The 17,413-nt window shown below is 35.3% G+C and overlaps 1 protein-coding gene and 1 long non-coding RNA gene across 7 annotated transcripts in view; both read left to right on the top strand.

Annotated features, from left to right (window-relative positions):
* Positions 1 to 17,413, top strand: part of LOC128548508 (uncharacterized) — a 64,491-nt gene that overhangs the window by 15,841 nt on the left and 31,237 nt on the right. The window lies entirely within an intron of this gene.
* LOC123527549 (cilia- and flagella-associated protein 74-like) overlaps positions 1 to 17,413 on the top strand; it is a 55,279-nt gene that overhangs the window by 9,453 nt on the left and 28,413 nt on the right. For all 6 annotated transcript variants that reach the window (XM_053523543.1, XM_053523547.1, XM_053523548.1 and 3 more), the window contains exons 8-22: positions 248 to 350; positions 814 to 971; positions 1,340 to 1,472; positions 2,831 to 2,938; positions 3,236 to 3,478; positions 7,621 to 7,740; positions 8,565 to 8,683; positions 11,570 to 11,636; positions 11,931 to 12,020; positions 12,677 to 12,800; positions 14,406 to 14,455; positions 15,364 to 15,454; positions 15,893 to 16,000; positions 16,530 to 16,738; positions 16,992 to 17,113. In XM_053523543.1, the coding sequence (XP_053379518.1) occupies positions 248 to 350; positions 814 to 971; positions 1,340 to 1,472; positions 2,831 to 2,938; positions 3,236 to 3,478; positions 7,621 to 7,740; positions 8,565 to 8,683; positions 11,570 to 11,636; positions 11,931 to 12,020; positions 12,677 to 12,800; positions 14,406 to 14,455; positions 15,364 to 15,454; positions 15,893 to 16,000; positions 16,530 to 16,738; positions 16,992 to 17,113 (1,845 nt within the window). The remainder of the gene's footprint in view (positions 1 to 247; positions 351 to 813; positions 972 to 1,339; positions 1,473 to 2,830; positions 2,939 to 3,235; positions 3,479 to 7,620; positions 7,741 to 8,564; positions 8,684 to 11,569; positions 11,637 to 11,930; positions 12,021 to 12,676; positions 12,801 to 14,405; positions 14,456 to 15,363; positions 15,455 to 15,892; positions 16,001 to 16,529; positions 16,739 to 16,991; positions 17,114 to 17,413) is intronic.

Raw genomic sequence — 17,413 nt, 5'->3', positions numbered from 1 at the left:
AAAAATATCATGCCACTGTCTCTTTAAACAGCTAGTATCCCATAGTGTTAATTAAAACAGAGTTGATCCAATGGACTTGGGAATGGTCCACAAACATTCATTCAGTCAAGCAAAAGATACTAAGAAATTTTATCCTGGACTAAAAGAGTAACAAGTGTTTTTATTATACTGTTAGACAAATCAAGAACTATTCTGGCGTAATAACTTACCTCAGTGTGTATAAAGTTTCCCATTCTTTTTATTTTAGGTTGAAGCAACGTCAGGAGGAAGAGAACAACCGTTACAAAGAAAACATGCAAAGGAAAATGGACATGCTTTTGAAGTTGAAAAGTGACATTCAGTCCAATAGGGTATAGTTTTCTGAAATATCCCGTGTCGTGAAATTGTCACTAACTTAATATAACATTGAAGTATCACTGTCGAGTTGTGAACATAAGCAGTAAGGAAAATGTCAGTCAACATTAAAAATGCAAAATATTGCTGTCAAAAATATTTTTAGGTTTACAGAAGTCAAGAGCTATTAGTTCCCTGTACCAGATAATTGAACTTCAACTATTTGTTCCCAATCTTTTATTTGTATGGTAAAGCGGTGATGTACATTTAGAGAACAAATCAGTACTGGTTAAGAATTTCAGGAACACTGTTGAAACAAACCATTGATTTAATATGATATTTTGGGCAAAATTTGCAGTTTTCATGAATGAATTTCAACCAAATAATGAAGATGTTGTATTTTTACCATTACTTAAGACTGGTATAAATTTTGTAAATACATCACCACTGATATTGTTTCTGTTGATATCACTATTGCAGGAGAATTTGAAGGCCCTGCATGCTAGAGACAAGGCCGCTGGGAAGAAAGAAGAGCAGAAACTTGAACAAGTTCGCCAGAAAATACTTGATGAAGGTGGCAACCCTGATCAGATATTGCTCATACAGAAACGTATCAGCGACTTTGAAAAACAAAAATCGTATGTCTGTTTTCATCCGCAGTAGTGTTGCCTAAAGAATGGATATACGCAAATGCAGTATTTTGAATAGTGTAATAGCGGAACATTTTTAGAATAGTTTTATTTTTGCTTAATTCGCTAATAAGTTTTCTTGAAAGTGCTTTTATAATATTTAAACTTTCTTATCTGTTTCACAAGTTAGAACTTAGCTGGGAGAACCAATTCCAGTTAAAGCAAAATGAATTTTTAACTTCTTGTAAATCTTTTTTCTCTTTCTTGTCAAATTTTCACTCATTCCTAGCAGAAAAAGACAGATTTAGGTATTAAGTTAGTGGCACAGAAAGAGATATTTTGAATTGCATAGAGTGATGCATTGTGACAAATTTTAGGAACTTTGAGAGTGAACAGATGGAGAAACAAGCCAGTATAATGGGGAAAATACTGCTGGAAGAAGAAAGAATGAAGCGCAGAAAACAACAACAACCATTACTCTGGGACGATCCAAAACGAGAAAAATCAAAGGTGAACAATCCCATCACTTGTTTTAATGGAAGTGCTGCTCTAGTGGTTAAGGTGTCTGCCCCTCAACCAGGATGTTGTGGGTTCAAGCCCCACTGGGTGGTGACCTTGCCTTGTCATATGACATTAATGTCGGTTTTTACAGAGTAAACTGAAGATTCTGGGATAGACACTTCTAGCTTAATAGCTGTGTGTTCATTTATCGATTTTTCTACTTGTAGCAACACACTTCTTTATGGAAGCCCTGTTGTTTTCTTCTTGTCCTGGTTATCCAGTCAGTATATATTTATAATGATACATGGACATAAGAAACATTTGTGTATTGAATCTTTTAGAGGGTCTGTCAAGTACATATTTTTATTTAGATATTATCTCTTTCCTGTCACAATGCTTTAATTTAAAGGTAAAAACAGATTCTAAAAAGAAGTTTTACCCGCCCACTTAGCTCTATAGGAAGAGCGCAAAATTACGGATCGTGGGGTCATGTGCGCGAACCTCGGGTGGGCCATATGTTCTCCGTGACGATTTGATAAAAGACACTGTGCTGAAATCATTCGTCATTCGTTGGCAGTTACTTGTGGAGAACAGGTTTGTGCTGGTACAGAATCCAGGAACACTGGTTAAGAAAACTGCCAACCGTTACCTAACTGAAATACTGTTGAAAAATGGTGTTAAACCCAACACACGCACAAAAAAACAACAAGTTCTAGATAAAGAATTTTTTTCTGACAGTAAAAAAGAAATATGACCATTTGTATTTATGATGACAAGATCCTGAACCCATATTCATCAACTTTCAAAGTCTGAAACTTAGATTTAGACTTCAGAACACCAAATGTTCAAATTTAGACTTCAGACCACCAAATGTTCAATTGCAATACCATTGTTTACAAAGTATATCATATTGGTTGGCTTTACGTAGCTTCAAAAGGCACAGTTTCATCACAGTCTGTGGTGATTTACTAATGACAGAGCAAAATTAATTATTAGGATGTTACAGTCTAAATTTCTGATTTAAAGATATTTAGAAATTAGAAAAATGATAGATATTGGATATTCTGAGAAAGATTTTACATGGACTTACATGAATGTGAATTGGAATAGAAAAAAATAACATAATATATTTGAAATGAGTACATGGTAAACCCTATAAAAACCACCTGGTGTCTTCTTTCACCATCAAAGCGGAAAAGCTGCCATATAACTTATAATTGTGTTAGTGCGATGCCGGACCCCACCCCATTAAAGAGGCAAGAAAGTGGCCTTTCAAGGTAGATTTTTCAGTTTTGGTCTTTTTTAAGAGGTGCTCTTTAGTACACAAGTTTATTTTTCTGTATCCTTATTCTGTCTGTGACTTTCAGATTCTGGGACCACCAAAGAAGAAGCCATTGAAGACGTTTCAGGAGTACACCAAGCTGAGTGTGGAAGAAGATCTAACATTAGACCTTAGAGATTCACTAGATGAAAATGTAACTATATATTTCTTGATCCTTTATACAACTCTTTTCCTTTGACGTTTTATTTTTTATTTGTACCACTCTCATAGACCTTTAGAATGGTGTACAGTTTACATCTGGATCTTGCAAAATAAAGCCACAAATCATGAAAAGCCATGTTACAGATTAGCAGGATCTGACAATAGAATCTTTTTAGCTCCCTTTTTCTTTAAGGTCTATTAAGATAAAATCAACTGTAATTGACTCCTAGATCTTTTTGACTACTCTATGTGATAAAATATCTGTGAATGTAAATGTAATATATTTAAGACCCAGGAGAAACTGGATGATGAGAAGTTGGATACAGCTGATACCGATGCTGTAGACAGGATTCCTCCACCTAGAGAAGTGGAGAGCAGCGACTCTAGTGATGATGATGACATGGGTGAAACTGCAGTAGACTTGGCCAAACCTGAGTTTGAAGGACTGTGGGACCATCATAAACCATACACTGTACCTAAAGACACTGATTCTTCTCCATTGAAAACACTTGGTGCATCCAAAATGGACAAGGTAATATATCTTACCTCCTGCTCTTCAAAAAATATGAGAACGTTTGAATAAGTTAACTTTGTGTATTGATCAAAGCTCTGAAATTAGTTCATACTTTAAAATACCAAATATTTTCTCTTTGTTTTTTTTCTTTTTTTTATTTTTATTTAGATTTCATGAAACTTTGCACTTACACTTAGCTGGCAGATCTAATAAAAACATGCGAAGTTTTGGTTTAATTGCAGCAAAACAAGCATAAAAAAACATTAAAACTAATTGACTTCCTTATTTTTATGACTTAATTTTTTTTTAGCTCGACTATACAAAGTATAAGGAGAGCTATCCTACTCGCCCCGGCGTCGGCGTCGGCGTCTTTCCGCGTCCCCACCTTGGTTAAAGTTTTGGTGCACTTTCTCTTTTTAGCCCACCATCATCAGATGGTGGGCTATTAAAATCACTCTGCGTCCGTGGTCCGTCCATCCGTCATTCCGTCCGTCCGTCCGTTAACAATTTCTCGTTATCGCATCTCCTCAGAAACTACTGGGGGGATTTTGACCAAACTTTGTCAGAATGATGTATTGGTACCCTAGTTGTGTCCCCCTGAAAATCAGACTGGTTCAACAATTTATGAGGGAGTTATGGCCCTTTGTTTATTTCTATATTTTACATAGATTTATATAGGGAAAAACTTTGAAAACCTTCTTATCCAAAACCACAGAGCCTAGGGCTTTGATATTTGGTATGAAGCATCATCTAGTGGTCTTCTACCAAGATGATTCAAATTATTTCTCTGGGGTCAAATATGGCCCCGCCCTGGGGTCACATAGTTTGTAATGACTTATATAGGGAAAAAACTTTGAATAACCCCTTGTCCAAAACCACAGGGCCTAGGGCTTTGATATTTTGTATGTGACATCATCTAGTGGTCTTCAACTAAGATTGTTCATATTATACCCTAGGGTCAAATATGGCCCCGCCCTGGGGGTCATATGGTTTACATAGACTTACATAAGGAAAAACTTTGAAAATCTTCTTGTCCAAACCACAAAGCCTAAGGCTTTGATACTTGTAATTAGCATCATTAGTGGTTCTCTATCCAAGTTTGTTCAAATTATCGCCCTAGGGTCAAAAATGGCCCCGCCCCGGGGGTCACATGGTTCATATAGACTTATATAGGGAAAAGCTTTTAAAATGTTCTTGTCATAACTAAAACATTCAAATTTGGACCACATGTATATTTTTGAGTGGCAAGATGAACCTTGGCATGAGTTGACCTTGATTTTGACTAGTGGACCTACTTTCACATTTCTGTAGCTACAGCCTTCAAATTTGGACCACATACATAGTTTTGTGCACTGGAAAAAACTTTGACCTTGATTTTGACCTAGTGACCTACTTTCACATTTTTGAAGGTACAGGCGTCAAATTTGGACCATATGCGTAGTTCCGTGTTTCAAAATGAAATTTGACATTGATTTTGCCCTAGTGACCTACTTTCACATTTCTCAAGCTACAGCCTTCAAATTTGGACCACATGCATAGTTTTGTGTGCCGAAAAAAACTTTGACCTTCACATTGACCTAGTGACCTACTTTCACATTTTTAAGGTAAGGCTTCAAATTTGGACCACATGCATAGTTTTGTATTCCGAAATAAAATTTGACCATGATTTTGACCTAGTGACCTACTTTTACATTTCTCAAGCTACAGCCTTCAAATTTGGACCACTTGCATAGTTCTGTGTACCGAAATGAACTTTGACCTTTACATTGACCTAGTGACCTACTTTCACATTTTTAAGGTACAGGCTTCAAATTTGGACCACATGCATAGTTTTGTATTCTGAAATAAAACTTGACCTTGATTTTGACCTAGTGACCTACTTTTACATTTCTCAAGCTATAGCCTTCAAATTTGGACCACATGCATAGTTTTGTGTACCGAAATGAACTTTGACCTTTACATTGACCTAGTGACCTACTTTCACATTTTTGAAGGTACAGGCTTCAAATTTGGACCACATGCATAGTTTTGTATTCCAAAATAGAATTTGACCTCGATTTTGACATAGTGACCTACTTTTACATTTCTCAAGCTACAGCCTTCAAATTTGGACCACTTGCATAGTTTTGTGTACCGAAATGAACTTTGACCTTAAGATTGACCTAGTGACCTACTTTCACATTTCTGTAGCTACAGGCTTCAAATTTAGACCACATGCATAGGATTGTGTACTGAAACAAACTTTGACCTTGACATTGACCTGGTGACCTACTTTCACATTTCTCAAGCTACAGCTTTTGAATTTGGACCACATGCACAGTGTCGTGTACGGAAATGAAATTTGACCTTGAGGTAGTCAGTAAGTCTTGAAATTTGGAACACTCAAAAATGGCACATTGGTGGGCGCCAAGATCACTCTGTGATCTCTTGTTTCAACTTATCTCTGTAATTACTTGATGGATTTGATTCAAACTTGAAACACTTATTCCTCATCATCATCCACATCATCTGACATAAGGGCCATAACTCTGGCACCAATATTTCATGAATTATCCCCCCTTTTCACTTAGATTTTCAGGTTAAAGTTTTGATGCACTTTCACTCTATCTCTGTTATTACTGAATGGATTTGATTCAAACTTAAAATATTGTTCAACATCATCACCCACATCATATGACACAAGGTGCGTAACTCTGGCACCATTTTTTCATGAATTATTCCCCCTTTTTACTTAGAATTTCAGGTTAAAGTTTTGGTGCACTTTCACTCTACCTCTGTTATTACTGAATGGATTTGATTCAAACTTAAAATAGTTGTTCAGCATCATCACCCACATCATATGACACAAGATGCATAACTCTGGCACAATTTTTCATGAATTATTCCCCTTTTTACTTTACTTAGAATTTCAGGTTAAAGTTTTATGCACTTTCACTCTATCTCTGTTATTACTGAATGGATCTGATTCAAACTTAAACAATTGTTCAACATCATTACCCTTATCATATGATGCAAGGTGCATAACTCTGGGACCATTTTTTCATGACTTATTTCCCCTTTTTACTTAGAATTTTAGTTTAAAGTCTTGATGCACTTTCACTCTGTCTCTGTTATTACTGAATGGATTTGATTCAAACTTAAAATAGTTGTTCAACATCATCACCCACACCATATGATGCAAGGGGCATAACTCTGGCACCATTTTTTTATTAATTATTCCCCCTTTTTACTTAGAATTTTAGGTTAAAGTTTTGATGCACTTTCACTCTGTCTCTGTTATTACTGAATGGATTTGATTCAAACTTAAAATAGTTGTTCAGCATCATCACCCACACTATATGACACAAGCTGCACAACTCTGGCACCAATATTTAATGAATTATGCCCCTTTTTGCTTAGGATATACTTATATAGTGTTTTGATACATTTTAACTTTACCTCTCTTATTACTTTAAGTTGATATTTTTGACATAGACTCAGGCTATTGTGCAATATCTTCATCCACAGTTGGAGTCATTAAACACTCCAGTGACGGCTTTAGTTTCCTCAGATGTGCCCAGTTTCACTATCCAGCATCGAAATAGTCGAGCACGCTGTCTCCTGTGACAGCTCTTGTTTCACCTTAAACCATATGACATAGCAGGCCTAATGCTTATTATGTCTGAATGGCTTAATTTTGTGGATTGAAACCAGGGTTTATTTTCGGCCGTTTTTATAGCCGTTATTCGGCTTTATTCCCAATGCCAAAAAGTATGTTTTTTTCCCAAAATTAGTGCAAAAATTCCCAATCTACATCCTGAAAAAAAATTTCATCAAAATTGCACAAACATTGACCAAATTATGGACAATTTTGTAATGGAAGTATGTTAAAGAGGTTGTACAATGTGAAACAAGTGTATGAGAAAGTGCTTAAACACATCCTTACTATATCCTATGGGACTATATATTTCCCAATTTTGAACATTTACGCGTCAAAATTCCCAATTTTGGGGGTATAGGCTATGTCCCCAAAATAGCTAGAAAAAACCCTGGAAACAACCACAGAATCCATGAAAAAAAGTCCACTGTGAACAACATTGTCATAAAACCCTAATTCAAGATAAAAAGAAATAATGATTTCATGTTTTACAGTACATGTATATGTACCTGGTATATTGTAGGCTATACTGAATCAAGTGTTGGAGAAACATCGTGCTGGGATTGTGGTGAAACAAGTTGCCGCAGGTCGTGAATTTTCTGGATGTCCATTCTACAGTAAACCTGACGTCATTCACTTTAAGGTTAGGACTGCATTTATTATATATTAAATATTTTTTTCATAAAGAAAATTGAAGATTATAATGGTGAAAGACTTCCTTAAATTGTTAAGAAACACAGTAGATGTTGGAGTGTCACATGAAATTACCATCTGAGCTGCGCCATGAGAAAACCAACATAGTGGCTTTGCGACCAGCATGGATCCAGACCAGCCTGCGCATCTGCGCAGTCTGGTCAGGATCCATGCTGTTCGCTTTCAGACTCTGTAGCAATTAGAGAAACTGTTAGCGAACAGCATGGATCCTGCACGGATGTGCAGGCTGGTCTGGATCCATGCTGGTCACAGACCCACTTTGTTGGTTTTCTCGTGGCATGGCTCAATTTTTATGAATGGTTATAATTGATACTTGGAAATTTTGTTGGAAAATTCTGTTGTTTCTCATTGAATATCTTGATTTAGTTGAGGCATTTTCATTTGAAATCATTGTATCTTTTGATCTCTAGGTGGCTTATAAATCAATTTTTTAAGTAGGATTCAATTTTACCTTATTAGGAATTTTAATTAGGAATTTTAAATACTGAGAGTGAACAAGAATTCTTTAATACAGCCAATGCTCTGAACAAAAAAATATTTGTAGTATACTTAATTTTTTTTTCTGTATGTTCCTACAATATACTGATAAATGTACACAGAAAACCTCAAATTTATAACATTTTGAAAACTATTCCTTGTATTTACTGATTTACTTAGTCCAGAGAGTAGTCATTACTAAAAGTTCTGAATCAAATGGATATATAATAAAATAACATGGAATGATAGATATTTTACTTGTATTTTTGTCTACAGGATTTTGATGTTGGAAAATCCTACAAGAAGAAGGTCACCCTCACCAATGTGTCATACACAGTGAACTATTGTAAATATATTGATATAACAGAACGTCTGAAAGATTTTATTAACATCCAGTAAGTATGAAAGTAGAAAATACTTCATATTGTTAAGTGTGAGACTTTAGGTTGAATTATATGTAAGAAACACATGTTTTTTAGCTCACCTGTCACATAGTGACAAGGTGAGCTTTTGTGATCACCCTTCGTCCGCCGTGTGTCTGTCCGTCCGTCCGTCCGTCCGTCAACAATTTCTTGTCTGCACGATAGTGGTTTCATTTATGATTTTATTTTAACCAAACTTGCACACAACTTGTATCACCATAAGATCTCGGTTGCTTTCTTGAACTGGCCAGATCCCATTATTGGTTCCAGAGTTATGGCCCCTGAAAGGGCCAAAATCAGCTATTTTGACCTTGTCTGCACAATAGCAGCTTTATTTATGATTTGATTTTTACCAAACTGGCACACAACTTGAATCAGCATAAGATCTTGGTTCCTTTCTTGAACTGGCCAGATTCCATTATGGGTTCCAGAGTTATGGCCCCTGAAAGGACCAGAATTAGCTACTTTGCCCTTGTCTGCACAATAGCAGCTTCATTTATGATTTGAATTTAATCAAACTTGCACAAAACTTGTATTGCCATAAGATCTCGGTTCCTTTCTTGAACCGGCCAGATCCCCTAATGGGTTCCAGAGTTATGGCCCCTGAAAGGGCCAAAATTAGCTATTTTGACCTTGTCTGCACAATAGCAACTTCATTTATGATTTGATTTTAACCAAACTTGCACACAACTTGTATCACCACAAGAGCTTGGTTCCTTTCTTAAACTGGCCAGAGTCCGTCATGGGTTCCAGAGTTATGGCCCCTTAAATGTCCAAAATTGGCTATTTTGGCTTTTGCAGCCATATAGAGACTTCATTTATGGTTTTATTTGATTCAAACTTCCAAAATATCTTCAACAACAATAAATCTTGGATTCCATGACAAATCAGATCCAATCGTAGTTTCCAGAGTTATTTTATATCTGATTACCTCCCCTGATTGTAGTCAAAATGGATTTATATCAGTAAGTACTTACAGGACTTATTTGAAATTTCATTATTGTCATTAGTTGGACCGAGCCAATCAGGGTAGATAACTATGGACTGATTTTATGTCAAATTACCTCCCTTTATTTCAAATTAAAATGGGTATATTTCCGTAACTAATGAAGATACTGATCTGAAATTTCATTTATGTCAACAGATTTATTTGGCAGATCCTTCTTTTGTTAACTTACAATAATTTTCTTTTGAATTACTTCCCTGTTATGTTACTATAAATAGCCTATTTTTAGTAATTTTTTTATTATTGGCCATAGGGAAAAACCGAGACCACTTTTCTGTGGTACAACATGGATGGTACCTCCAATTTTTAGGTGTATTTTAACATATATGTACCTTGTAAGAATTTTGTTTTTCTTTTTGGTTAAATTTCTTTCCTTTGTTGTTCCTGTCCTTTAGACTTAGATATTTTTTCTGAGGACCTTCTTGTCCTCAAGTGCAATGATAACAGGTGAGCTATATAGGGCCATCATGGCCCTCTTGTTGTTCCTGAAATATTTGTTAAAATAGATCATTAGATAAGCAATCCATTTGCTCACTTAAATGATGTGATTATTTTAAAGATGTATGCTAGAATTTCCTGTATATGAGATGGGTGAAATCTTTCCCAATAATACAATTTCTTCAAACTTTGGAAATTGAAGGACAATCATAATATTGAAAAAGTTATCTGCCCTTGAAAACAACATTTTGGGGAAAATGATGTTTTCAAGGGCAGATAACTCTTTTTCAGTATCGGTGATCTATGATTGTTATTGCATATTTTTGTGTCTTAGATAATTGTCCTTCAATATTCAAAGTTGTAAAAAATTCTATATATTTGAGAATAATTTCACCCCGAATTCTAGTGTACGCCTTTAAATGAATTCCATACATTTTATGAAATTATTTTATCAAAAGGAGTTTGTTTTTTCGCGGGGGTGGTGGGGTGGGGGACGAGTTTGTGGTGATGATATGATGACACAATAATCAGAACTGTTGTGTTATATATTTAACATGCTGATTGAAGTTGTTTTTATGCCCCCGAAGGGAGGCATATTAGTTTTCAACTGTCCGTCCGTTAGTTCGTTCATTCGTTAGTCACAACGTTAACTTTTTGCATGAAGGCACTTTACTCGCGAACCACTGCACCAAGGACCTTCAAACTTCACATGCTGATAGTACTTATTGAGTACACCACCCCTACTGACATTGGGGTCACCAGGTCAAAGGTCAAGGTCACAGGGGCCAACGTTAACGTTTTGCATGAAGGCACTTTACTTGCGAACCACTGCACCCAGGACCTTCAAACTTCACATGCTGATAGTACTTATTGAGTGCACCATTCCTACTGACTTTGGGGTCACCAGGTCAAAGGTCAAGGTCACAGGGGCCAACGTTAACTTTTTGCATGAAGGCACTTTGCTCGCGAACCACTGCACCCAGGACCTTCAAACTTCACATGCTGATAGTACTTATTGAGTACACCACCCCTACTGACATTGGGGTCACCAGGTCAAAGGTCAAGGTCACAGGGGCCAACGTTAACTTTTTGCATGAAGACAGTTTACTCGCGAACCACTGCACCCAGGACCTTCAAACTTCACATGCTGATAGTACTTATTGAGTACACTACTCCTACTAACTTTGGGGTCACAAGGTCAAAGGTCAAGGTCACAGGGGCCGACGTTAATTTTTTGCATGAAGGCACTTTTCTTGAGAACCACTTCACCCAGGACCTTCAAACTTTACATGCTGATAGTGCTTTATGAGTACACCAACCCTACTGACTTTGGGGTCACCAGGTCAAAGGTCAAGGTGCTGTGGGGGCATTTGTCACCATTAGTGACAGCTCTTGTTATTTCATTATTTTTGCAGTTTTGATCCTCCAGGACAGATGTCTGCTGGTCTCACATGTGAAATGTTGGTGACTTTCAAACCTATGGTGAGTAATGAATCATATTGAAATTGTATTAAGGAGCAGTTTTACATAAAAGAAACAAAAAAGGCAGAAAAAGACATATAGAACAATGTATCTTATATACTAAAAAGGAACTGGTAAAGTATTTAATTTCATTGGCCTAAAATTTTGTGGTTTTACATTTTTTGTTCGGATTTAATTTCTTAGATTGGCTCAACCACAAAGTCTATGAATTAGTCTCCTACAAGAATTAACAATTTTAAAGTATGTTGTTATTAGAATGTGATGTTTGAACATAAAAATATTGTTTATCTGTAGATAAATGAAGATCTAGAGGGTGAAGTGAAGTTTCTCTCACAGACTGGGCCATTCTCCATACCTCTGAAATGTACAACAAAAAAGTGTGATGTAAGTTAATTCTTAATAATATTATATAGTAAATAGAAATCTATTCTAGTGTGAAATTTTCACATATGTTGACATGAAATTGTGTCAATTTGACCAGAAGGCTTTTTTGTTACGAAAATGTAATACCGGTACCTTCATAATAAAACTTCAAATTCAGTAAAAATAAAAAGAAATTTATACTAAATTATAGTTAGATCATGATTTGCTGCAATGAAATTATGCAGATTTGTATTACTATGACCAAATGCAAGGGAGAGGTGGGGGTGTTGCAGTAGCACGCTCTGTATGTCGTGTTATTGCTAGAGGTGTCCACCTTTGGATACCAGTTTGATTCTTGGCTGTGGTAGAAGAAATGGTATACTCTTGAACATATTAAATGTTGGTTTCATATTGTGATATTGCTTTAGTTTTAGTTTTTAAAAAAATTAGAATCTGGGCCTAGAAATATAGTAGTCTTATGTTCTTTTCTCCGTTTTGAGCTGAGTGCATGTATTGACATACTGCCATCTGATTTAGGCAGTACAGTATTTGGTATAGGGGTAGCCAGAATTGGAGCTCTATGTATAAATGGAGAAATGTGAAAGTTAGAAGGCAGAAATGACTGAAAGATTTATTGTAATGGGACCAAAGTTAAATATACATTGTGAATATTTCAGTTATCAGTAGATATGGACACGATACAGTTTGGAACAACAGTGATTGATGAAACATTGAAGAGAACATTCACCCTGACAAACAAAGGAGCACTGGGCACTACCTTTGAATTCTTTAAACTGACAGGTATGTATTGATGTAAGTTACTGCAAAGTTTAAAAATCATTTGAGCCACGCCATGGGAAAATCAACATAGTGGCTTTGTGACCAGCATGGATCCAGACTAGACTGCGCATCTGCACAGTCTGGTCAGGATCCATTCTGTTTGCTTTCAAAGCCTTCCGCAATTAGAGAAACTGTTAGTGAACAGCATGGATCCTGCGTGGCTCATTTATATGAATACAGTTGAAAATTTATATCTTGGGTTGGCTCATCTCAAAATTCCAACTGTCTCGCAGACAATTTCAGTCATCACGTTCTGAAAACGTGCACAAAATATCATTTTAAGTCAAATTTCAGTTATCCTGAAGCAAAACGCTTGATCCCTTGGAATTCGAAATACTGAGTTTCGACTGTATATGTATTGCATACATTTTATAGATACACATGTAAAAAAGATATACAGGTGTAAAGACATAAAGACTTTAAATTATTTTTGTTTTCTTTGCAGTTAATTTTAAAGTCATGATATATTCAAACAATTTTTGGAGCTCTGCACAGTCTTTTTCCAAGGTGTGGGCACTGGTTTGAACAGGCTGGTAACATTGCCCGATCGTGCTTATGACACAAAAAGTAATATTTCTTGAAAAATAATGAAGATATTTCTTTCAAACTTGGTCCATTTGTTAAGCATAACAAATGATACAAATTAGAATAAAAATAACTTGGTTGCCTTCAGTTTTGGTAGAATTATTTCCCCTTTTCAGATTTTTATGACGCATAATCTTTGAAGTCCAAAAAGACAATGTTCTAATGCTAAGTTTAAAACAAAAAAGGGTTAAATGGCTTTCTAATGCTCTAAATTATTGCGCTAGTACATGAATGTAAACATTTTACTCTGCTTTCACTTACAACATTATAGAGAAATGTTAGTCCTAAAAAGGTTGCTCATACATCTACACTAGAAACAAAGTATTTACCCTTAATATATAGAATAAAGGTATTGGCGCACAAGTTTGGAGCACTAGAAAGCCATTGATCCCTTTTCTGTTTTAAACATTGCATTAAAACATAACATTTATGGACTTCAAAAATTATGCATCATAAAAATCTGAAAAAGGGAAGTAATTCTAACTAAACTGAAGGCAACAAAGTTATTTCTATCTTGATAAGCATTATATGTAATGCTTAATAAATGGACCAAGTTTGAAAGAAATATCTTCATTATTTGTCAAGAAATATTACTTTTTGTGTCATAAGCCCGATCGGGCAATGTTACCAGCCTGTTGAAGTCAGTCATTAAGTGCAGTTGATACATTCAAGTTCTCCTACAATCATTGAAAAATGTATAGTTTTTAACTAATGCAAACTAGAATTGAATGACATTTTGTCAAACATGCCACAAGTAGTTTGTTGAAATATATAGAAAGCTATATTTTGTAAAATATATAATGTAAAAAAAATATACCCAAAGAAAAGTCAGTCAAATGGAACTTGAGCATCTTTAATGATTGCTGTTGATAGAACTTTCTGCTCTCATAAATGTTCATACCCTGATACCAACACTGGTATATTTCTTTGAATTTTCTAGTGACTGTTACACTATTTTTATTAAATATATTTTTCCTGTAGGGATGAAAGCAAAGACTGCCACAAGTGCACAAACTTCTCTTGGAAGAATGGTAAGTTTTTAAATAAAATCGATAATGGACCCATAATGAAAGTCTGCAATTTCACTGCCGCGATGAAGAAGTCTCATTAACCAATTTGGCATTCTTAGGTCATTAAATTATGTAGCTCAATGGTCACAAGGCTTTCTGTATATAAATGGAGAGTGCTGATATCTCATACAGAGAATACATAATTTGCTGACTTCTTACTGATGCTGGTTCGAGCCTCGCTCAGGGTCTTGTATTTTTCATGTGAGGTAGCCATCCATCTGGTTTATGGAAGGTTGATTTCTACCCAGGTGGCTGCCCATGATAAAATAATGCACGGAGGGCACCAGGGGTCTTCCTCCACCATCAAAAGCTGAAAAGTCGCCATATGACCTATGATTGTGTTGGTGTGACATTAAACCCAACAAAAAAATATATAAATAAATGAATAATTTGCTGACTGTCATAACATGTCTGTTACATCAAAATACATTATTATTCATTACAAGGATAAATTGAAATATTTATGAGAGATAATTCTTTTTTAGATTTTAAATCACAAGAGTAGGATTAAAACTCTTAAATAATTTTTGTATTCAGTACTTACTTTGTTTAGTTTAAAAACCAAAAAGTTCTAATGGAAATTTTGTGGGATGTTGTTTCTTTGTAAGAGTTTTGAAAAAAATGTTTTTGTTTTAATTACTGTACATGATGGAACCTGAATTTCAGCAAAGAAGTTTTGCTGTCAGATTTATTATATTATGCAAATAAGAATTGAAAAAAAAAAACTACTTGTAAAGTGACATGGATATCAATTCTGAAAACCTCAATACCAATATTTTAACAGCTAATTTAAGTTTATTTTATTGGCTCTTCTGCCCTTTGTCTTTAGAAGATATGTGAATTTTGATAGAAAACTATATGTTTTTCAGACCACAGGAGTAGAATCTACTCAGCCTTTAAGTCCAGAACCTACAGAAGCTGATAAATCAAAGAAAGAAACAGAGGAGAAAAAAACTGAAGGTAGAAATAGCAGTGTTCCTCCTCCTGACTCCCATCCCCTATCAAGTCATCTAAAGTGATATGAATCTTGCCTACCTTGAAAAGTCACTCTAAGGTCATTTCAAATCATGCCATTATGCTGTTTGCTTTAGGACATTCCTTTGGTCTTTTAAGAAGCATGTATGTAAATGTCAAGTTACTTCAATTTTGTATTTTTTTGTCTCCCTGTACGTTTATGAATAAATTCATAATGAGAGGCATGACTTTGTTATGTTCAAAGTATATAAATTCTGTCTTGGAACCAAACTTTTTGCCATCTTGAAGGTGGGATACGAGTATTTGAAAGTTTTAAACTGCTGCTTGATTTGAAATCCAAATGGTGCAAAATTGCTGACAGGACACCTTTAGTACAGTAACTTGCAGTGTTGAATGTATGTTAATTCATTTAATCCTTTTCAGCTGAAGCATCAAAAGTTGGTGAGGAAAGTCAGGCTGCTGTGACATCTGAGGGTCAGGAGGGAACACAGGAAACAACAGAAGGTCAGACTGAGGTGCAACCAGAAGAAGGTAGGACTGGATTTCTTTTTTTTAATTCTTATAGAATGTTTCTAATGAGTGAGTTTTCAGACATAGGTGTACAGTTAATTTTTTATTCAGATTCAACAAGCATTACATGCTTCTCACTGCTTTTTGTTTGAGCATAAATGTCAGTGTTAAAATTCAGGGGATACACAGACCTTAAAATGTCCTTGAATTTTCTGCTGATCCTTGAAAACTTGTTGAAAATGACTACAACCCTAAAAACATGATAAAGTACCGTACTAGAATTTTGAATAATATTGCTTGAGTTTCACCCAAAACTCCTTGAAAAACATTCTGTCAGCAGTTTTCTTTGTTGACAGAATTAGTGTGAAAAAGATTCATAAAAATGAAGATAAGTTATAATTAGCCTTGGGCTGAATTTATGATGATAGGCACATCACAAAAGTCCAGAAATTACTTCTTCACAAATAAATGGCTCAAGTAGTTTAAATTTGTGGCTGTTTTAGTATACTGAAATCAGTTTATATGATTTAAATACATTTTGTATAAACAGGTGAAGCAGTAGGGGACGGTTCCCCAGACTTGCTAGTCAGTGAGATTGGTGACTATGGTACGTTAGATGGGATGAAAGCCGGGCCCATCTCTACAGGAGAGATTGGACCATTCTCATCAACAAAACTTGAGATCATCTGGAACCCATCTGTCCCAGGGAAAGTTGATTCTGAGTTTCTCGTGACCTTTAGTGACCCATTGTCAGAAAGGGTTAGCAGCTTTCAGCAATTCTTTGTTTCAAATTTTGTATTCATAATCTTTTTCTTGAGCTATAGCTATGTATTTAATTTTAATAAAAAACTATTATAACTGAATAAAGCTGTTAGCCTCCTAGAAAGGGTTTATGTAAAATTTTGTGTGCGGTCTTTGAATCGGCCAGTTGCAAGGCTGCACTTTTAGTTAGATTGGTCTGTTGGAAATTATTTCCATTTCACAATATGTAGAATGACCTAAAATATTTCAGATACCTGTGAGAGCTCTAGGTAATGCTATAGATGTCCCAGTATGGGTGCAGCGGCAGACAGTCGATCTGAAAATATGCATGTTAGACAGGCTGTACCAGGATACCATTGTTGTTAGTAACAGGTAAGGATTGGGAGTACAAATATATGTTTTTTTGTTAGTTTTTATAGGACACCCAGCCAGGAAATGCACATCATGAATGTAAATGATAACACAGTATATCAATCACTAAAATATCTTGAAAAGGAACCACATTATCATAAGATAGATATTTCTACAAAGATGCATTTTGTACATTAAAAACTAAAATGCTTATACTATCAAATACTTTCCAGAATTTTCAAGAGTGATTTATTTTAGCTATGTTCACAAAACTGTCTATATTTGCAAAAATGAAAACCTGTGAAGGTGCTGTTACTGATA

This window comes from Mercenaria mercenaria, chromosome 14 (genome assembly GCF_021730395.1).
Source record: "Mercenaria mercenaria strain notata chromosome 14, MADL_Memer_1, whole genome shotgun sequence".
Classification (NCBI taxonomy): Eukaryota; Metazoa; Mollusca; class Bivalvia; order Venerida; family Veneridae; genus Mercenaria; species Mercenaria mercenaria.
This window is presented reverse-complemented; position numbering and strand designations above follow the sequence as displayed.